The sequence below is a fragment of the Corella eumyota genome, chromosome 4 (genome assembly GCF_963082875.1).
Source record: "Corella eumyota chromosome 4, kaCorEumy4.1, whole genome shotgun sequence".
NCBI lineage: Eukaryota > Metazoa > Chordata > Ascidiacea > Phlebobranchia > Corellidae > Corella > Corella eumyota.
Genome location: NC_137493.1, coordinates 928058 through 949685, shown reverse-complemented (window position 1 = coordinate 949685; position 21628 = coordinate 928058). Strand labels below are relative to the sequence as shown.

Here is a 21628-nt window from a genome sequence, read left to right as displayed (position 1 = left end):
TTAACTTAATACGCTTCGCTTATTTTTTTATATATCTTTATCCTCATTGTGGAAAGGTTGAATGTGCGACTTAAACATAGAGTAACAACAACCGTTACCCCAACCCAGTCTTAAGTTGCCTGTGGCAGTTTGGGATATTATAGATTATAATTGGCAGCTAATTAAGTGTTGGCACAGCAAAAGTTCATAATGTTTATAGCGCCTTACTCAAGGGCGCTACAGTATGAGATCAGTGGGGATTGAACCCACGACATAATGCAGTATAGTAAGTGATCTGACTTCTACACCACGCTGCCTGCTAAACCTACCAAAGTTAACTTAAGACTAATTATAAATATTACTTAGTTAAAACATTAATTTCTTTATACAAAATTAATTGAGCAATTGAATATAAATACAAAATTGCATGCATAGATTTTAAATATTTAAACAACAAATAACCACTACCAAAAAAAACACAATTAAAAATCAAAGTTCCATTTAAACAAAAAGCAAATACAAAACAAAGAAAGGCAAAAGCTTAATGGGGTATTTAACTAATATGTACAACATAGACACATTTTTATTTGTTTGCAAAATATGTCACTACTTAATTAAAACACTTTTTTTAAATTGTAAAATTATTAAAACAAAAGCTCTTGAACACAGTAAAGTTAGAAAGGTATGTGACATATGCCACGCAATTTATGGGACAACTATGCCACTCAAGTCATGACACAAACATTTTATGTATGTTATAGCATAATTATGTCATTTTAATTATGGCACAATTATGCCACTCAGTTTGGGCAGATGTCACAATTATGCCGTGGCATGTTTAATTAATAGCAGAATTTTGCCATTTTATTCATGGCAAAATTATGCCACTTAGTTCATGACACATGTCACAATTATGCCGTGGCATGTTTAATTTATAGCAAAATTTTGCCATTTTATTCATGGCACAATTATCCCACTTAGTTCATGACACATGTCACAATTATGCCAAGTGATTTGTGGCACAATTATGCCACTGGATCAACTTCTTTTAAATTATTATGACTCGGATCAACCCCATATTTTCTAGAAAGAGCATCCAGGTCACGTTGGTTGGCGAGCTCATATGAGTCATCATCTCGCAGGAATGACAACGCCATTCTTAACGTGGACCAAATATTCTCAGACATTTGCCCAACCTCCCCCCTAGGTCCTTGACCACTTCGTTGTGTGTTTAACGCTGTTAGAAAATGTTCAACTGCCTCTCTGTAATAATAAAAAGATTATTCTTATGTTAATTTATCCTCAATGTGGGAAAGTCGAATGCGCAACTTAAACATAGAGTAACATGAGTTACTCCAACCCAGTCTCGAGTTGCCTTTTACAGTTTTAGATATTATAGATTATAATTGCCTGATAATTATATTTCTGTTAAAGTGCTGGCTTAACAAGAAGTTTATATCGTTTATAATGCCTTAATGCTTAATCAAGTTACAGCATGAGAGCAATGTTAACTACAACGAAAAGGCAACAACTTTTATTGCCAAAATTTTATACTTTTAAATGATGGTGTTCCCAAAACCAACCACATAAAAAAGAGATATTAAAAAAGGCATAATCCATCCTTAAATATTTTTCTTAAAACTTGTATGTTTAACTTACCTATGAACACCAAGGTTGATGCAACTGATTCCAAGGTTGTATCTTGATCTTATAAAACCTGGATTTAATTCCAATGCTCTCCTGTATGCTTCCACTGCCTGCAAGCAAGAAATTACATTAAATAAATAAAAATGTTTGCAATATTATAAAAAAATTGACATAATATAGTTTTTAATACTATGCATTTAACAAATTTAATAGTTGAAATTGTAATTATTTAAAGTACAAAAAATTTTAATTAAGTTTGATGGGGACCGAGTTTAAAATTAAAAACATTTAATAACAAACCTGTTCAGATTTATTCCCGTTTGCCAATGTAGCTCCCAACTTATTCCATAATAAAGGATCATCTGGTCTTACTGCTAATGCTGACTAAAAAGTGAAAATAATAATTTAAAAAAATACAAAAAGTCTAATTAAGATGCTATTAAAAAATAATTTTGTACAATTAATTAAAACTTTGGAATATTATAACAAACAATAAAATTTAAGTTTTTACTTGAAAACAGTCGATAGCTTTGTCGTAACCACTCGACAAATTGAACAGGACTCCTAACCCACATTGGACATCGGGATCAGGGTTGTGAGGTGAAAGTTGGGCGGCTCCGACGTATAATTCCTGGACTTCATGGAACAATTCACTATAAAAAAGGGGGTTATTAACTTGCAAGTAGTTTAGGCACCATAAACAGTTCAAACTTCTGCTGAGCTAACACTTGATCAGCAATTAAATTATTGGGAAATTATAATCTATAATATCCATAACTAATAAAGTTAACTTGAGGTTGGATCGGGGTAACTGATGTTACTATATGTTTAGGTCATGAAGTCAACCTTCCCACATCAAGGATGAATAAATGTAAAAAAAACTAACCCCTTTTCTATTTCTTAAAGCTAAAAAGGCAATTATAGATTTAAAAACATGAACTAAAATTAAAATTTTTTTTAATACTAGTTGATAGCTCTACCTTTTGGTTGGAATTTAAATTGTTGTATTATGGTTGCAACTCTTACAGAATATTTGACGGTAAGAATTTATAAACTTTTCGAATTTTTATTTTACCTTGTAGCTATGCTTCCTATCCATTGTGTGGGACTATCCCTAGTTGGAGAATCATTCACAATCGGGTTTCGTATCAAACTTTTATATCTTAAAAAAATTTTTTAAAAAATGTTTAAAATTGAAAAAAAAGACCATAAAGGCTTAACATACTATATTTTAAATTTCTCGTTTTTTTTTAAATTACAACAATTTGTTATCAAGTCCCCATTTTGTAGTTATTTAAGTTTTTAAACATGTTAAGTTAAAACAAACTTTGGATGGGCTTGAATCCACTTTTTAAGAGTCTTACAAGCTTGAGACTGCATCGATTCATTCGTTTCACTTACTGCTAGGGACATCAGAGCTGGAAGGTTGTCTGGTTGTAATGTTAAACATCTAAAAAATTATTTTTATTTAGATATAACATGTTATAATGGCAGTTTAGTTAATTAAAAATGTCCTGTTTTTTATTATGCTTTTAAATATTTATCCGTAGCTAGGTGCTGTAGTCAGAACACTTGCTACACTACTTAAAGGTGTGGGTTTGATTCCCACTGCTCTCATGCTGTAGCGCCCTTGAGTAAGGTGCTATAAATGGTATGAACTTCTGCTGAGCCAGCACTTAATTACCAGCAGAACTTTAGTCAATTATAATCTATAATATCCCATAAAATCAAGTATTGACATTCAAAAAACAAAAGTATTTGTATTTAAACAATAATATAAGTAATTACCTCTGTAAAGCACTGATAGCTGCTTGTTCTTGTTCATTTTGGGCTTGAGCTGTGCCCAAGTATTGCCAACCCTGTATTAAAACATTAAACATAACTTAGAGTTTAATTCTAACATTGTTTACCAGTACAATATTGTACATTGAAAATATATTTTATAAAAATGAAACTAAATGGAACTTGTTTAATTTATAGGCCTACAAAATGAATAAAACTGCAGTTTGTGGTGTGTGGGTAAATTATTGCAAGCAAATATTAGTTAAGAGTTGCGACCATGTTATAACAATTAAATTAGCCAAAAACTAAAGATAATTAGGTACACTTAGATATATTAAACAAGACAAAAAGTTTTTATTTTTACCTCAATATGTTCTGGGTTACTTTGTACATCTGCCTCAAACAAGAGTACTGCATTAGGTAAATCCCCTAACCTCATTCTTTTTAAGCCTTCTTCGAATGAATTTTCCAAATCCTTAAATGGATTTTCTTCTTTAAAATCATATTCCTAAGGAAAAAACAAATCACTAATCATCATGTGATATATATAGATATTTATTGGAGCTTGGTTGGACAATATATATACATGTCCAAATAATACGGCTTCAAAATAAATAAAACTGCTATTTGTGGTGTGCGTGGGTTAACATATCATGGGCAACTATAAGTTGTTTTTATTACACATGGGCAAGAAAAATATTGTAATTGGAAAATATTAATTCTATTGTAATTGGAAAATATAACACATAAAATAAATAAATTTGAAGATGGCAAAAAATCTAAAAAAATTTTTTAGGAGAAACATTTCAAGAATTTAGTTTTAGGAAACCTTGTTGATGTTGTAGGCATCTTGTTGAAAGTCATCCAACCAATCTTGATGATCGCTCTTCATCGCATCCACCCACTGCTCCTGGAGGTTGTCCCAAAACTCCTCCTGATCCTACAAAAAAAAAATTTTAAAATAATTATTTAAATTATTTTTAACAATTAAAAATTAGATAACTCTTAGTCTTTATTTATACAAAAAATAATCTAAATTTAAAAAAAAAATTAATTAAAAAACACTTTTTAAACAAAATTTATCCAAATCTTATTCTCACAGTGTTTGGAACAGCTTTCTGACTCTCATTTGATAACTGCCTTGAATATTCATCACTCCATGAATCTGGGTGAAGATTAGGATAGACTTTTTCAAACTCATTTGCCCAGTTGGATGAAGTGCTTGCCTGTGATTTAAATCATAGAAGAATTTAGTGCAATAATAGAATTTTGTTCTCACAATAGTCAATTGTTAACATAACCTATTTTTTTTCATATTTACTTATCCTTAATTTAGGAAGGTCGACTTTACAGCCTAAACATAGAGTAACATTTGTTACCCCGACCCAGTTTCGAGTTGACTTTGACAGATTGGTATATTATAGATTATAATTGCTCTTTTGCTAATTTGTTGATTGTTTTTTTAGCTTAGCAGAACTTTATACAGTTTATAATGTTTTACTGAAGGGCGCTACAGCATGGAAGCAGTTGGGAATTAAACCCACTACCTTATGTTGTAAAGCCAAGTGCATTCTCTGTTTAACATAAAGTAAAAGTAATAAAAATATATAATGTAAACAAAATTGCATAACACATAAAATCAATAATTTCCAAAAATTACAACATAATCAATATTTACACAAATTTACTATTTACATAGAAAATATAAAACCTTATTTTGTTGAAGAAATTCGTTTGACCAATCATCCGATTTCTTGTTGGCGAGATCGGAGACAAATTTCATAAATTGAGTTCCTGATATTTTTGAATCGTTCCGAACTGAATCCAACATCTCTCCAGCTGCTCTTTGTAATCCCTGATCTTCCACTTCTTCTTTGTCATCCAGTTCTTGGATCCTAAAAAATGTATATTCGAACTAACTTCTTGTTTATTTTTGATATTTTAGAAGAGCAGTCAATACAATTCTATGATCAACTATTTTCCACCAATATTTTGTTTTTCAACATTACCTTAGGGTAATAAATTTTTATAATTTTTTGGGTAAGGGTGTGCTGTTGTGACATTTTTAAAGTATTTGTAAATGCTGAGCTCAAGGGCGAATATTGTGGCATTGGTGCGACTCAAACCCGAAACCTTTGGTTCATAGTACAATGCCATAACCAGTATACCACACTGCCAAGTTTCTTACCAATATTTATAAAACTTACCAAGCTTGCTCCATCTTGTGGTTGGTTTGTTGGTGTAAAAATTCCTCCGTAAATTTGTCCTCGATTGGACCTACAATAAAATTTCAACATTAATAGCCAAACATTCAACATTAATAGCATATTGAAACAGATTTATTCAAACAAATAAAAATTATAAAAAAAAATTTCATTTTTACCCATTTGATTAAATTCTTCCACCCAACTAGCTTGTGAATGACCAGGTTGTGATGTCATAATAGGTTGTTGTTCAAACTCTTTACTCCATTGTTCTGCAACAACTAAATTTGGAGGACCTAAAAATAATTCATATAAATATATTTAAAATGTTTTTTTTCTTTTAAAATGGAAATTTAATTTTGTATGTGTGTAAACTATATTAATAATGAAGTCTAATAGAAGATAAGTCCAATCTAGGGCCAAACAAAGTAGCTAAAACTGCTGTTTGTGGTACACAGGTAAATTATTACATGCCAGTATTAGTTGAAAGTTGCAACCATATTGCAACAATTTAAATTCCAATCAGGGGTTAAGTTATTAACTAGTAATATATCCAAAAGTTTAAAGTACCATGTTGTTGGACAAGAGGTCCTGGATGTTCTAAACTCCGGACCTCACGGAGCAAAGTGTTCATGTGAAAACTGTGAGGTTGAGATCTTCCTCGATTTTGTTGCTCCACTAAAAACTCATCCACAAAACTTTGCTCCCCACTTCGCCGAACTAAAAAAAATTATTTTTGAATATTTAAAAAAAGTAAAACATTAAAAAATAAGTATATATATATAATTAAAAAAAACAATTTAAAAAAAAAAAAGTAAAGTGGTATTTAACAAAAAATTAATAGAAAACAACAACTACTAAAGTATTTTTAATTTACCCTGTCTTTGAAAACCTTCACGTTTAAATGATTGATCTTTAGTGAAGTGGTGAGTTGCCCGCACGAGGGCGTTAGAGGTCCCACATTCGCCCGAAACTAAATCTTTCATTCCCGACATTTTAGTTTAAATATTAATTGATATTATAACATTTTCAAATCTAAACAAATAATAAAAAAGGGGTTTATGTGAAAATAAAGGAAACTAGAATTCATTTAATTTAAAATTTTGCAAGTCATTTAAATGTTGCTTAGGTCATGCAAGAATACAATTAGCAAGTTTAGTTTAGTCATACAAAAACATTAAAATAAGGCAAATAGAAAAGTTTAATAAATTGCAAAACTTTAACAAATGTAACTAAAGTTATTGTTAAATAAAGAATGCTTGAGTACAAACCTATGACAATAAAAAAATATGTTATTTTAAAAGAGGTTTAAAATGGATTTAATTAAATGCTACCCAACCCTCTAATAAAGGTTAGGATAATATTTAATAAATTCATTGTTGCTTGGTCAATTTGCTATCTTGTGACTCTTAAGATTGTTGTTGCAAAAATGTTCTACTAAAGATCCTTAATCTTTTAGACAAGGTTTAAGACTAGCACTAATAAAGTTTTTAGGTTGTGAAGTAGGCATAGTTGGATAATGACTTTTTAAAACTTTATAATAATCAGCAGGAGCATGCATTACAAATTCAACACAAGCCATATCATGGATAATATCATCCTCAGGTCCTAAGTAAAATAAACTGGGATCAAAATCAGCATTTGGGTCAAGTTTTTGAATAGGAAGTAACCAGGTAAATGACACAAATTTTGAGCCTAATAAATCTGTCATAAATCGGTTACATTGCGCATAATAAGTCTGTCTGTTGTCACAATCAATTACAGATACTATATCTCCACTTTGAAAATATTGTGCTTTGTAAAATATAAAATCACTGACAACGTTTGTGCAGTTTGATGTGCTTGATTTCGGATAACGTTTTGACTTAAAAAGACCAGTTCTGCGATTCTTTCCTTTAGCAATAACCTTGCTTCGAGTTGATTTTAACCTAATATTACTTTTTCGAGTCACAATTTTAGATTTTCCGTTCCCATTTGCAGTTTCTTCGAGGACTTCTTTTTTCGCACTTTCGTTTTTAATAAAACAACTTTGACAAATGTAGTCGTTATGGCCATCCCGCCTCCATATGCTACTGGTTACAGCTTCGCAGGTTTTACACTGAGGTGAGGTAACTCCAAAAGGCATTACCTAAAGCTTTATAATCACGTAACCTTAACTTTACGCAGAGTTTTTGCTAAATCAGCAAAATTAAACATTACGCAGCATTGAAAGTAATGTTGTAACTGAATTATGCCTAACCGCAGTGACGTAACTTTTTATTTTTTTGGTCAACTTTTTAATTTTTAAATATTGTTTTATTTGCAATCAAAAGTTTAAATCAAAAATAAAAAATGCATCATGAAAACATTAACAAAAAATCCGTGTAAAATAAATTTTTTAATAGTTGTAAAAGTTATTTACTAATTATTCATCAAAAGAAGTTTATTTGTTTTTAGTTGCAAGTAATATAAAGTAATTAAATTTCATATTTAACAATATTTCATTATTTGGTTTGTTTTCTAAATTCCATAATTTCTTAACCTTCGATTCAAAATCGTTAATTAAATAAGGAAAGCAGTCAAAGCCGTCAATAGATCTTATAAAACCAAGTAAATTATTAAAATTACTTTGAATTTCAAGTTTTATGGAATCAATTCTTTTTTTATTGTGGTACGGAATCAAGTCAAATATATTTTTAAATTGATTTAAGTATGGTATAGACTGTTCATATCGATTAGTAAGTCTTGCTGCCTCTAATGCATAGTCTGACAATAATTTAGAAGAAGTTTCACAAAATGTTGGCTTATTATCCCCCAAAAATGGTTGTAATTCTGGTGTCCAGTAACCAAAAATTGCCAGACAACCGTTAGGTTTAAGAACGCGATCAACTTCTATAAAGAAATCTTGAAGGTTAAACCACTGGATCGCCTCCCCTGTCACAATTAAGTCAACACTCTTACTTGACACTGGAATCTCCTCCGCAACGCCAACTTGAAATTTAATATTCTCCATAACGTTATTTTGAATGGCAGTTTTTATTTGATTCTGGCTTGGATCTATAGCTAATATTTCATTAAAATAACTTAAAAAGATTTCCGTAGATTGGCCCCCTCCACATCCCACATCAAGCATAAGATTAAGGTTTTTATTTCCATTTATTTCGTAGTTTTCTCTTTTTGTATATTCCATAATATTCCCCGCAATATCTTGGCTATAATGCGGTCTATATTTTGAATAATCTTCAACTATTTCCTTACTTTCATAAAACCGATGCATTTCTTTATAATCCTTTTTTAAAGAGAAATTAAAAATATAGGTTATGTAGCTAATAACTGTGTTAAGTCAATATTGTTAATAAAGTCCAAGTTTAATCATGTGTTTAGCAAATAAATAATAAACTTTATCGCCGTTATTTTTAGTCATAAAAATGATGAGTAATTCCAAATAGAAAGGTTAATGACTTTTAACTAACCCTTGTCAAGCCAGTAAACTGTTCTTTATTGTATTTAGGTTGAACAAATGGGCCAATCAAGAAGATGATTTAATATTTATTAAATATAAACATTTTTTTTTAAATCAAAATCAACCTCGGGCGATGATATATGCCTTGTTATTGTGTTAAAATTAAACGAGTTTCCGCGCAAAAAAAACTAAATCATTACAATAAAGCGAAAAAATGTATTTTAACTTTAGCTAAAATAACTTTCAAGTGGGGTTAAAAGAGAAAAACAAAGTTTTTTTTAATGCAAAGGATCAATAAAAATCAAATAAATGACTACCCAAATATATCAAACAATATTAACTATATCTAAAGAATTGAGATTAATTTTTGTTAAAGAACTTAACTTGATGATTAACTTTAAAGTTAAAGTTAGTTTCAGCAATGTCTTTAATATCCTGATCTGTTTTAGCTTTTTTGGTGACCAATATTTTATCTGTAAACTGGTCAACTGCTTGTTTGGCTTCATATACATCCTCACTGAACAAGTGGACAACAAACCTAGGTGAAAGTTCATGCCATAACATGAATACCTGGGATTTCATGAAACTTTTAGGATGATAAGCCGCGTTTAAAGCCTCCTGGAAATCTTTTAACTCTTGGGGTTTGTAGTCAACTGTGTTAACTGGAACCCAGTGGTTCGAATCCTCGCTAGTGCACTCTGGGTTATCTTTGCAACTTTCAAGCCCGTTCTTGGCTGGTCCCTGCTTTAAGATTTCACCTGAAATGTATGACAAAATTTGTTAATATTGGAATAAAAGACAAAGTAAAAATTAAAAAATGTAAAATTTAAAAATAACATATCTTTTCTTCCAAATACTGGTGCAGCAGTTTAGTTGAATGTGCGTGAAAAGATTATGTTTACATTAAAACCACAAAAAAACTAAGGTCAAACTATCTAATTAGGTTTTTTATTAGAATAATATCTACACCTTATTAAAGATGTCCTGGGTTTGATTCCCACTGCTGCCATGCTGTAGCACCCTTGAGTAAGGCGCTATAAACGGTACAAACTCCTGCTGAGCCAGCACTTAATCAGTAATATAATTATTAGGCAAATATAATTTATAATATCCTAAATTGCCACAAGCAACTTAAGACTGGGTCGAAGTAACTGATGTTACTCTATGTTTGGGTCGTAAAGTTGACCTTTATATCGCGTATAAATATTTAAAAAAAAATTTTTAAAAATTAATACAAAAGTTGAAGTAGAAAACTTTAAAGTTGTAAACAACGAAATGTCCAGGTAATTTCTCAAATATTTAACTACATAAGATAACGCGTAAAGTCTGAGGTAAATCTATAAATAGTAAAAGTGCAACAGACTTTAATTGACTAAGATCGTGAAAAGTTAATATTTAATCGGTATACCTAATAACGCAAAAACCTTTTACTTTAAAGAAACGTTATCATAAAACGTAACGCATTGTTATATATAAGCTATAACGATTTAATATCTTGTAACAAAAACCATTTAGCTAAGCGGAAAGGAATTTAAAGTTGTTTATAGAATTGTTTTGAAATGGTTCAGTTAGTTTAGCAGTAGTAGTTGGTCTCAAAATAGATTATGGTTCACTAGTGAAGTAGGTTAACAACGCAGGGCTACGTTATATTACAATATTTTGCCTAAAAATAAGAGTTTTAAGCCCGCAAATGAGATGTGTTCTGTCGTTAAAAATGTTTTTTTTAGTATTGTATTTATATATTGGTTTATACAGTTTAAAGTAACTTGATTGTTTTAGCAAAATTAGTGGTTCTGTTTGTTGTTTTCTAGATGTGAGAAGCTCATGTTTTGTTAAATGTGAACCCTGTAAGCTGTTTAGGGATTAAATAAAATGTCGACCAAATGTTTTCGTTCAATTCTTGCTCATAAAAACTTATTTGGTTTAAAACAAACGAAGATATTACAACTTTCAATCAGGTCAGTATTTTCATTAAATAACAAGTTTTGATATTTTTATTTGGATTTTTCGCAGATCAATAAAAGTGAATAAAAATGTTTACAATAAATATTACATTAATGCGACGGAAACAATAAAAAAATTAAATTTTATAATTTAAAACATGACGTAAATACTAATGTTTACATAAAGATTATGTAGTAAATTATGACATGGTCACCAGACCCAGCATGAATACAACATTAAGCTTAAATGGTATACATAATGCATTGGACTTAGCAATTTAGGTACAATTCCTTACAACTTTTTGCAGTAGCAGCAGTTTTTTCAGCATTACTGCATTCTGCCCTTACCATCTGTTTGGCGAAATGTCGTCGTTTGTTTAAATAAATGACTACGCTAAAATAGGAAAGTCAGAACTAAAGGTCATTAATAATAAACTTTATCAAAAGCTTTGAATTCCAAAAAAACGCCTAAATGTAAGCTAAACAAATCGCAAAATTATAGGTTAGTTAACACAAATATTTAAATTTTGCTTTTAAATTCAGGCTAATAACTTCTCATAAACCTAAATTTTGGGCTTACATCTTGTTAGTTTAAACAAGTTAATTGCTTATTATGTTTTTACTTTATTAGTTATTCGAATCAGCTTTTAACAATATTCTGTTAATAATTTAGACCTGCTAGCTCGAAAGGAATCCTCGAACGCCTCGCAGAAGGTCCGGTAGTGGGCGATGGGAGCATGTGTATGACCTTGGAGAAAAGAGGTTACTGTAGAGCGGGGTTGTGGAGCCCGGAGGCCGTGTTGAAATACCCCGAGGCAGTGGAGCAACTTTTACGGGAATATTTACGAGCGGGTGCCGATGTTCTTCAGACGCCGTGTTTTTATTCGAGCGATGGGAAACTGGATGATGGGACTAATTTCACTTATACGGTAGGCACAGGTTCGATTCTTAATGCAGCCCTTTTTAAGCAAGGTGCAATAAACGGCAAAACAAACTCCTACTAAGCCCATAAAACAATTAGCTGGACAGGTTTTAAACCGATATTGTCACTGATAAACGCATCTCAAAACAGAGCCAAAAGTTATTTAATGTTTGGGTTTTAAATTTAGTCCTTTAGCACGAACAACAAAATAAAATGTTTTAATACCTAGAATAATTAAATTTAATATTAATGCTCTTTTTGTTGGTTTCCTATCTTGAATAAGGCGCTATATAACTAACTTCTGCCGCCTAAAATCAGCTAAAAAACTAGCTAGCAATATTGACCACAAACAGAATCACTTGATATCAACAAAACTACCAAATAAAATTAGAATGGAGTAAAAACAATGCAAGATATTTAATATTTAAGCTACAAAATCGTTATTTGAACATCAACAATAAATAAATTGAATTGTTTTACTACATATTACAACAAAGTAAACTGTAAAGACATCAACGAATGTTACTAATTAAACAAAATCCTATTTTCAGACAAGTGAATTAAACAAAGCAGCTTGCGAGATCGCCCACAAGGTGGCATGCGAGGGTGATGCGTTAGTATGTGGGGGGATTTCCCCCGTATTATCCTATCTCAAGGGTGAAAGTGAGGAAGTTGTGAGGAAGGAATTCGAAAACCAACTCCAAATATTTAGCGACAACGACGTAGACTTCGTGTTAGCTGAGGTAGATGTTTGTTATACGTATAAGGCCTACTGTAATCTATATATAATGTTTTGTGGCAAGATATATTAATGTTTAATTTTTAGGACTAAAAAATGTATAAAATTGTCGTTTATGGTGCATGGGTTACTTATTGTGGGCTAATATTAGTTGTGAGTTGCAACCATATTACAACAATTGAAATGCCGAACGTAGGGTTTTCCATTGAATAAACTAAAAAGTATTTCACTGATTGGGCATTTGACTAAAAACAATATTTACGAAAACGCCATTTACCGACAATAAAACACTTTTATTTCATTTCCTTTTCTAGAAAATACTTAAAAGTATCTAAAAAACAATCAACCAAATGTCGTTAATATATTACTTTTTAAAACTTTTCTTTTTTGGGAAATATTTCCACTGAGTTAAATGTTTTTTTTAGACAATATCCTTAAATTTGCTTTAAAACTTTTGACCTAAATTTTAGTGGATTGTCGTCCCTAAGATTTTTTAACAAAATGTTTTAGTTTTTCAGCAACATCAAGGAGTTAGAGATTTGTCTGGACGTTTGTTCAAAGATAAACAAACCAATCGCATGCACGATGAGGATCGGACCAACTGGAGACTCAAACGGGATATCAGTGGAAGAATGTGCTGTCAGGATGGCTAAAACCGGAGCTGATATTATAGGTAAGATTTTATCATATATTACTACAAGGTGATAGGTTTATATTTTATTTGGGAAATAGTTTTTTGTAACGTGTTTCAGTTTATTAGTAAACGCTGGGCTCAAGGGCGAATAGTGTGGCATTGGTGCGACTCGGTTAATTATATTAGGTTAACATTTATCAACATATTAGATTATTGTTTAATAATTTCGATAAGTGATTTTCTTTATAATTTAAAGTAAAAGTTTAAAAAAAATAGGTTTTTATTATTTTAAAATGTTAAATCTACAAAAACTTATTTAATTCTTACGTCATAACCAGGTACAAATTGTCTTTATGACGTCAACACTACTCTAGTCGTGATGGGGCGAATAAAAAAGGAATTAACCAAACAAGGGTTGAACCCATATTTAATAAGTCAACCCCTGGGATGGTTGTGTCCGGAGGTGGAGAACAATAAACAAGGATACATGGCCCTTCCGGATGCCCCATTGTGTAAGTTGAAAACGTTTAACATTGTTTCTTAATAGGGCAAACTTGTTGATGGCTTGCGGTTGAAATTTTAATAGTTGTAATATGGTTGCATCTCTTAACTCATATTTGCCAGTTATTATTCACCCATGCACCACAAACAACAGATTTATTTATTTTAAACGCTTATAAATGGAGGATTTTGTCCACTTAGCTGTAATTTATGAAAATAGATCTGTTTTCACCTTTCCAAATAACTTTGATATTAATTTTTTAGTGCTAATATTGTAGTGTTCTTAAGTAAAGCGTTAATGGAGCTAATATTTGCTGTAATAGTTGTTGGCTTATTGATAAACATTTTATCGAGTCAAGCTAAAATCAAGAGCCGACAGGTTTCGGGTTTAAGCCGTGCCTTTGCCACTCTATTTGCCTTTGAGCCCGGCGATTATGGATAGCTTAAACACGTCACATTAGTACCCTTTAAAAAAAATAAAAACTGGCACTTGGAGATAATATAAAAAAATTGTCAAGTAATTTTTTTCGATTTTTTTATTTGAAAAATATTCTAACAGCTTTAGATTCTCGAACACTGACAAGATTCGAGGTCCACAAGTTTGCAAGATCAGCCTACGAGCTTGGAGTTAATTATATTGGAGGTTGTTGTGGGATGGAACCGCATCATATTCGGGCAATTGCACAAGAAGTAAGTACTTGGTTGTATGGTGGTTAAATGTAACATTAGCCTTTTTGTTTATTTATCCTCTATGTGGGAAGGTCAACTTCAAGACCTAAACATAGAGTAACATCAGTTACCCCGACCCAGTTTTGAATTGCCTTTAGCAGTTTGGAAAATCATGGTTTACCCGATAATTTAACTGGTAATTGGTTTTGGCTCAGAAGAAGTTTATACCATTTATAAGCCTTACTCAAGGGCTAATAAAATTCATTTTAAGCTTTGTTTGACACAATCTTTCTAAACTATTTTAAATAAAAATTTTACAAATCTTCCAGTTGGCTCCAGAGCGAAATAAAACTCCACAAGTTAATGATATGCATAAACCTTTTGGTGGTGACTTGAATCAATCGTTAGTGACCAATTTTAGAGAAAAGTAAGTTTCAGAAAAAAAAGAAAAAAATAAATCTCGTTTTATATCATTAAATTAAAGTCAGCATCTTTACCCTTTTTTATGTTTTTTTCTACTATTTTTCTTTGTTTATTCTCAATAAGGGGAATTTACAGCTTAAACATAGAGTAACATCAGTTACCCTGCCCCAGTCTCGAGTTTACTGTAGCAGTTTGGGATATTATTAATTATAATTGCCCAGTAATTAAACTGCAGATTAAGTGCTGGCTTTGCAAGAGTTTATACCGTTTATAGTTTTTACCTATATATTATAACTTTTTATTTTTAAGATATAATAACAAAGAATTTTGGATGAATTTAAAAACAGCTTCGGGGCGACCAAATAATCCCCCAACCCAAGAACTCGAAGATTCAGAATTTATACCTCAAAGTTAATTGATAAAAAAACTAAAAACTTTAAAATACTAGAAAAATCTTTATGTAACTTATAGGAATTTATGGGTGAAAGAATAATAATTTAAAATTTTAATAATTATACATTACCTAAAATATATTTATTTGTTGAAATAGTAAACAAATTTAAAAAAAAATAATTTTTTGACCATTATGTTAATTATTAAAATCGTTAATTGAATTTTGTTATTAAATATTTTAACGCAGCTGCTATAAATTAAAAATATGAATATTTATAGTAATTTAACTTAGTAACTAATAAATTGTTTAGGAGGGTTTAGTTTATATTAGCCTAATCCATTGTTTATAATGGTCTAAAGAGTAGGTGGTATGTTATATTACTAATATTTATCATTTTAGTAAACAAAAAAAACACAGCGGTTGCAAAAAAAACAAAAAAACAAATTTTAAAATGTGAGTGACGTAATAAGGTCAACAAGCCTACTACCATTAAACTGTGTGTTTAGCACTTTTTATTACTTTTTGCCACACAAGCAAACCAGTGTTAGTTTTAAATTTACTTTAAATGATTGGTAAAAACAAGTTGAAAACTTTATAACAGTATTTCTTAGCCTAGCAATAAATTTAATATTTTTTATAACATTTTGTATGGATTAAACATACAGTAATTAAAGTTGTTTATGAGTAAGTTATAAGTGATTGTTACGTTTGTAGTGAATTTATGAAGTTACAATTGCCTTTATATGTAAGTTGGTTTAAAAATATAAAATGTTCGCATATAAAATTATAAGAAATTTTAAGAATATAAAATGTTAGCTACTAGTTATTTCCAAAAACAAACTCTAAATTTAAGTTATGTCTAAAGTTCATGTTTATTGAGTGGCGTCTGTTCAGTAAAACAAAATTGCCTTTTCTGTTGTTCTTTAAAACGAACATTTGCACTTAGTATAAAGAGATAAAAGGTCGTTTAAAATTCAAGTCAATACCAGAAAAACTAGTTTAAAGTCTCCATGTAAAAAGATGTGTTAAATATAAACTGCAAATTCAACAAACAAGTTGTTAAGCAATCGATCTATCTATTAGTAGAGGCAAGAAAATATGCCAAAGTTAGTCACCAAATTAATAAGAATTTCATAATATTTTAGTAATTTTATATGTAAAAATTTGCAGGTTGTTTTAAACTGTTAAGTCATAGTCACGGTCCACTACTTAGCCACTTATATCTTTTTAAATCAATAACATTTCAAATGCCTGTTCAGCAAGTCAGCTGTTTATATTATATTAAGGGGAGGCAGTAATAATATTCTACAAAATATGAAGTAAATTTTCAATTTTCTGAAAATGGAAGCGTAAAATATATTGTCAGCCAACCAGTTTATAACGAAAAGCGAAAACATCGTTTTGTTACTGGTGTTGGTGTAACAAGTGCAAGACTATAAGTTGAACAAAATATATTTAATTGGTATTTGCACGAATATGTTTTTATTATATTTATGTATCCGTTATGTAGAAAGGTTGACCTACTTAACTAAACATTGTGTATAGCATGTGTTGTTCAGACCCAGTCTCAGTTAGATATATAATAGATTAATTATTCCCCAATATTTATAAGCCGTTAATTAGGTATTGACTAAACAGATGTTTATACCATTTATAGTGCCTTACTTAAGGGCGCTACATCATGAGAGCAGTTGGGATCGAACCAACGATTTAATGTAGTGATAAGTGGGTATAGTAACCAATTTATAATTTACTTAAAATCCTTATGTACACAATAATATTTATGGCATGTTTTAAATTATAATAAAATTAATTTTGTCATTTTTTTCCGTTGCATTATTGTAATATTTATTGTATATCGTATTTATTACATTCATTAATGCCTAAAAAATCAAAATAAAATTTATTTATATTTGATTTGTACAGATATAGGTCGCTTACTTTTTAAAAATAAACTGTTTTAAAAATGACAAAAACTTGAAAGTTTAAAATGGAGGAACAAAATAAGGATGCTGATTGGCCAGAAGAACGCGGGAAATGTCACGTGAACAAACCCTTGGTTCCGGTGAAGCTTCTTTATTTCTTTCAAAGAGGAGGTAAGTGACGTCATAGTAACGTAACAATAACACCAGTGTTACAAATACAGGTTGACCTATAAAGGGTATATTCAAGTCAATTTTTTTAAAAATACACATTAAAGTTGTAAGAAAAGTTATCCCCCCCAAAAAAGTGTTTGCTAATTTTTAAAAATATGTTGAACAAAATAATGGTAAAAAAAAGTTTTAAAAATTTTGTTTTTTGGGAAAAATAAATTTTAATTGAATAAATTGTAATTATATAATAAGTATTTTTAATTGTCGTAATTTGGTCGCAACTCTCAACTAATATTTGCTTGTGATAATTTATCCTTGCATCACAAACAGCTGTTTTATTTATTTTAAATGCTTGTAAATTGGGCATACATAAATATGCCATAATATATTATAAAATCTTTATGTAAACATTAATACTTTTAGCATGTTTTAAATCATTAAATTGATTTTGTCATTTTTTCCCGTCGCATCACTGTAATATTTGTAGTATATCTTTTTATTTACTTTTATTTATATTTAATTTGTACAGAATATGGGTCGCTAACTTCTTAAAAATAAATTGTTTTAAAATGACAAAAACTTAAAAGTTTAAAATGGACGAACAATATTAATGTAAAATTTATTAAATAGTTTTTTATTTACTTTTATTAAAGCGCGAAAAACCAAAATAAAAAAGTTAAAAAATCTTTTGCTTTTTAGGTTTGGCTTGTGCAATAACTTTTCAAGGTTTATTTATCAAACATATCGGAATATCAACTTACGAAGCTGGGATCATTTTATCCCTGCAGAAAATCTTAGCTGTTATTGTATCTCCTGTGATAGGGTTTATTTCGGACAAAACCAAAAAACCGAAACATGTGATGGTGGCTATCCTGCTCTCTGGCGCCGTTATCTTTTTCTCCCAGTATTTTATTTCACCGCTTGTGGGCGATGAAGAAACGGGACTGTTGCAAAGTTCGTAAAACTTTTATTAAAAATAGTTAAAAATTCAAAGTGTAAAATTTAAATTTTATTTTTAGATATTTCTACTTTGTATTGTTCTAACTCAACATTATTGTCCGAACAACAATACCTGTGCCATGACGTCACAAACAATAAAACAATGTCGTGCACGACGTCATATTTGAATAACACAACCGAACTTGAATGTTCAAATTTTACGTCAATAAATACTTGTAAAACTTTAAACAACGAAACAACGCTTAATTGTGCCCGAAATTCGGGTGACAATGTGACTGAAAATGTGACAGGTGGTGGCGCTTTTAGTACCACATTCTGGGGCCTTTTGACACTTGTTTTGTTGTCTATGTTTGCAATGAACGGGACAGGAGGGTTGGTGGATGCCACGACCATGTCAATATTGGGCGAAAAAAATCGCGACAAGTTTGGGTTTCAGATGTTGTTTGGTTCAATCAGTGCCGGGCTTTTTACACTCGGGATCGGGTACGCTAGAGGTATGTGACGTCACTTATATTTATTTATGACGTAATAGTGTGCAACAATATTTTTTTTTTTTTTTATTTATCCTCGATGTGGGAAGGTTTACTCCACAACCTAACATAGAGTAACATCAGTTACTCCGACGCAGTTTCAAGTTGCCTTTGACAGTTTAGAATATTATAGATTATAATTGGCCAATAATTATACTGCTGATTAAGTGCTGGCTCAGCAGGAGTTCATACCGTTTATAGCAACTTACTTGAGGGCGCTACAGGATAATGGCAGTGGGGATCGAACCCAAGACCTCATGTAGTTATTGTTTCTTTAAAATTAGTAATTTTCTGTAATGAAACACTTAGGATATATCCAAGTAGCAAATAAATTAATTTTTTTGTCTTCTGTTAATTGAACCACTTTTTAGATTTAATCAAGAGCTCAAATGATGTGAATTCTTCAACTAACGTCGAGTTTCTTCCTATGTTTTGTGGGAATGTTGTGTTATGGATTTTGGCTTGCGTTGTTGCAGTTAAACTACCAATTAAATGCGACGAATCACAACCTGTCAACTTTAGAGATCTTAAAGTGAGTTTCATTTATTTTAATTATGCAAATTTAGCGGCGTTTTTAAGATTCTAAAATATTAAAATTTTGATATAAATCAGCGTCGTTTGACCGAAAATTATATGCCCCTAAAACGCTGACATATGACATTTTTTAACCCCAGTCCAACATAATCGTTATTTTGAAGATACCCTTAAATTTTTGAGAAAGTTTACCTGAATATTTCGGTAGAAAGTCGTTTTTAAAATATTAATTTTCGGTAAAATGTTTATTGGGTAAAATGGCTTTCAGTCATTTAAAAGTTTTATATAATTGTCTTTTTTAATTAACAACAAAATTAAAATTTTAAAAGTCGATTTCCTATAAAAATATTGACCTAACTTTCTAGGAGGTTTCAAGTATTTTACTTTTTCTTTTAAAAATGTTTTTAGAAAATATTCAAAGAAGTCAAAGTGGTCGCTTTTCTACTTTTCCTTGTGTCCTACGGTTTTTCACAAGGTATATTAGGAATGTACGTTCTATGGTTTGCTGAGGTTAAGTTAAACGCTTCATCTTTGGTGCTGGGAGCTACAACTACCTCGGGTTGTTTGGCAGATTTACCTTTTTTATTTTATTCGGGAAAGTTGATCAAAAAGTTCGGTTGTAACACGATCTTCTGTGGAACAATGTTACTTTTTTCGGTAAGTTTGGTATAAGTAAAAATAGAACTTTTTTAGACCCATTTTTTACATTTAAATATCTTTAATGTGGGAAGGTCGACTTCACAACCTAAACATAGAGTAATAGAGTAATAACAGTTACCCCGACCCAGTCTTAGAGCAACAGCCTTTGTCAGTTTAGGATAATATATGCCCGATAATTAAACTGCTGATTAAGTGTTGGCTTAGCAGGAGTTTATACCGTTTATAATGCCTTACTCAAGGGAGTTACAGCATGAAATCACTGGGGATCGAACCCAGAACCTTATGTAGTGAAGCCAAGTGTTCTGACCACTTCGCCACGCTGCCGGTTATATAGGTTTGAAATACCTTTAAAATTTAGCCAACTATTTTAACTTTTTTAGATTCGTTTTTACATTTACACGATCATCACCGAAGCATGGATGATCATACCTATGGACCTGTTTAGGGGGATCACCTACGGTCTATTATGGCCAACTGTGATAACTTACGCGACGAGGGTTGCTCAACCAGGACTCGAAGCGACGATGATGGGTCTAGTGTATATGGCTTCGTGGAACTTAGGTTTGTATGTTAATACTATGAATATGTCAATGTAATATAATAACCTGCAATTGATAGGATAGAGTAACACTAACGTCATTAACCCAGTCTTAAGTAAACTTCGGCAGTTTGGAATATATTGTTGGTTAGCTAAAAATATTGTTGGTTGAAATAGCTTGATAATTATAAACTGCTGATTAGGTGTTGGCACAGCAAAAATTCACACTGATTTAAGCAACTTATTTAAAGGCACTACAACATAAAAGCAGTTTTAAAATCGTTAAAGGTTTCATTTCAATATAATCTGTAGAACTTCTCTCAAATTTGTCTTTAATAATAAAATAAACTATAGTGTACATTTAATGAGGTTAAATCTCCGTCAAATTATGTTGACCGGCCACTATAGCAGAGCAATATATTAATCGTTTATTTAAAGTAAAATAATCGAAAATAAAATCTTTAAAAGTCAAATAATTTTATTTTTACTGCAGGTGATGGCATGGGGGCAATAATTGGAGGTTTTATATTTCACATTGTCGGTGCCGATGGTTTATTTCAGATCGCTTCGTTATCGTCTTTAATAACATCGCTAGTGTATGGTTTGTTTACCTTCATGTACTCCAGAAGGTCTTCAAAGCGGGATTTAAATGCAAATATCGCAGCTGAGATGGAGCCTATGAACAAGTAAGAAGAGGATACTAAAATTTAAAATGGTTTTAATTGTAATATTAATCTACGCAAAGCTACATAGACAGCATACATTGAACAAGACCGTTATTTAATATTTACTAACTTTAATCCAACTATCTTCTGAAACCGTTGAATGGCCTTAAAACAAAAATCAAGTTGTATTATTTTTGTTAAGTAGCTTTAAATATATTTGAAAATGCAACTCACCTTTTAGTTGAATTACATTTGCAATATTTTTATTAATTTTTAGGAAATAATTTTGTTTTCTTCTACTTTTTTTCTGTATTTTTGTTTAATAAATCGCACAACTTGGTGCTAACGTATTGTGAAAGTTTATTATTT

The 21628-nt window shown here is 30.6% G+C and overlaps 5 protein-coding genes across 5 annotated transcripts; 2 read left to right on the top strand and 3 right to left on the bottom strand.

Annotated features, from left to right (window-relative positions):
* Positions 1 to 371: 371 nt before the first annotated feature.
* Positions 372 to 6640, bottom strand: LOC145751287 (peroxisomal targeting signal 1 receptor-like). The gene is made up of 15 exons (XM_082567401.1): positions 6490 to 6640; positions 6183 to 6332; positions 5792 to 5908; positions 5616 to 5685; positions 5120 to 5303; positions 4509 to 4634; positions 4238 to 4348; positions 3773 to 3916; positions 3415 to 3485; positions 2954 to 3076; positions 2702 to 2788; positions 2138 to 2279; positions 1927 to 2010; positions 1639 to 1736; positions 372 to 1242 (listed from the first exon to the last, which is right to left on the bottom strand). The coding sequence occupies exons 1-15, from the start codon at positions 6605 to 6607 to the stop codon at positions 1005 to 1007; spliced, it is 1863 nt and encodes a 620-aa protein (XP_082423527.1). The 5' UTR covers positions 6608 to 6640; the 3' UTR covers positions 372 to 1004.
* A 34-nt stretch (positions 6641 to 6674) lies between these two features.
* On the bottom strand, positions 6675 to 7800 carry LOC145750556 (GATA zinc finger domain-containing protein 1-like). The gene has a single exon (XM_082566623.1). It carries the CDS (start codon positions 7735 to 7737, stop codon positions 7060 to 7062), a length of 678 nt encoding a protein of 225 aa, XP_082422749.1. The 5' UTR covers positions 7738 to 7800; the 3' UTR covers positions 6675 to 7059.
* Positions 7801 to 8111: 311 nt separating this feature from the next.
* On the bottom strand, positions 8112 to 8868 carry LOC145749698 (putative methyltransferase DDB_G0268948). The gene is made up of 2 exons (XM_082565528.1): positions 8315 to 8868; positions 8112 to 8133 (listed from the first exon to the last, which is right to left on the bottom strand). Exons 1-2 carry the CDS (start codon positions 8866 to 8868, stop codon positions 8112 to 8114), a joined length of 576 nt encoding a protein of 191 aa, XP_082421654.1.
* Positions 8869 to 10869: 2001 nt separating this feature from the next.
* Positions 10870 to 15334, top strand: LOC145750249 (S-methylmethionine--homocysteine S-methyltransferase BHMT2-like). The gene is made up of 8 exons (XM_082566239.1): positions 10870 to 11012; positions 11671 to 11926; positions 12471 to 12662; positions 13169 to 13331; positions 13631 to 13804; positions 14353 to 14483; positions 14792 to 14889; positions 15195 to 15334. Exons 1-8 carry the CDS (start codon positions 10927 to 10929, stop codon positions 15298 to 15300), a joined length of 1206 nt encoding a protein of 401 aa, XP_082422365.1. The 5' UTR covers positions 10870 to 10926; the 3' UTR covers positions 15301 to 15334.
* A 1876-nt stretch (positions 15335 to 17210) lies between these two features.
* Positions 17211 to 21628, top strand: LOC145749680 (major facilitator superfamily domain-containing protein 6-like). The gene is made up of 7 exons (XM_082565509.1): positions 17211 to 17375; positions 18072 to 18326; positions 18392 to 18826; positions 19234 to 19394; positions 19805 to 20053; positions 20437 to 20617; positions 21088 to 21628. The coding sequence occupies exons 1-7, from the start codon at positions 17270 to 17272 to the stop codon at positions 21282 to 21284; spliced, it is 1584 nt and encodes a 527-aa protein (XP_082421635.1). The 5' UTR covers positions 17211 to 17269; the 3' UTR covers positions 21285 to 21628.

What these genes read in the sequence shown, in the direction of transcription:
- LOC145750556 (XM_082566623.1), bottom strand. Translation starts at nt 7,737, where the DNA reads ATGCCTTTTGGAGTTACCTCACCTCAGTGTAAAACCTGCGAAGCTGTA.
- LOC145751287 (XM_082567401.1), bottom strand. Translation starts at nt 6,607, where the DNA reads ATGTCGGGAATGAAAGATTTAGTTTCGGGCGAATGTGGGACCTCTAAC. An exon ending in CACAAGATGGAGCAAGCTTG is followed by an intron (nt 5,304 to 5,615) that starts GTAAGTTTTATA and finishes TACATTTTTTAG; the next exon opens with GATCCAAGAACTGGATGACA. An exon ending in ATGCCTACAACATCAACAAG is followed by an intron (nt 3,917 to 4,237) that starts GTTTCCTAAAAC and finishes TTTTTTCCTTAG; the next exon opens with GAATATGATTTTAAAGAAGA.
- LOC145750249 (XM_082566239.1), top strand. Translation starts at nt 10,927, where the DNA reads ATGTCGACCAAATGTTTTCGTTCAATTCTTGCTCATAAAAACTTATTT. An exon ending in TAGACTTCGTGTTAGCTGAG is followed by an intron (nt 12,663 to 13,168) that starts GTAGATGTTTGT and finishes AAAATGTTTTAG; the next exon opens with TTTTTCAGCAACATCAAGGA. An exon ending in AACCGGAGCTGATATTATAG is followed by an intron (nt 13,332 to 13,630) that starts GTAAGATTTTAT and finishes CGTCATAACCAG; the next exon opens with GTACAAATTGTCTTTATGAC.
- LOC145749680 (XM_082565509.1), top strand. Translation starts at nt 17,270, where the DNA reads ATGGAGGAACAAAATAAGGATGCTGATTGGCCAGAAGAACGCGGGAAA. An exon ending in AGAAACGGGACTGTTGCAAA is followed by an intron (nt 18,327 to 18,391) that starts GTTCGTAAAACT and finishes TTTTATTTTTAG; the next exon opens with ATATTTCTACTTTGTATTGT. An exon ending in TATGGCTTCGTGGAACTTAG is followed by an intron (nt 20,618 to 21,087) that starts GTTTGTATGTTA and finishes TTTTTACTGCAG; the next exon opens with GTGATGGCATGGGGGCAATA.
- LOC145749698 (XM_082565528.1), bottom strand. Translation starts at nt 8,868, where the DNA reads ATGCATCGGTTTTATGAAAGTAAGGAAATAGTTGAAGATTATTCAAAA. An exon ending in CTTACTAATCGATATGAACA is followed by an intron (nt 8,134 to 8,314) that starts GTCTATACCATA and finishes TTTGAATCGAAG; the next exon opens with GTTAAGAAATTATGGAATTT.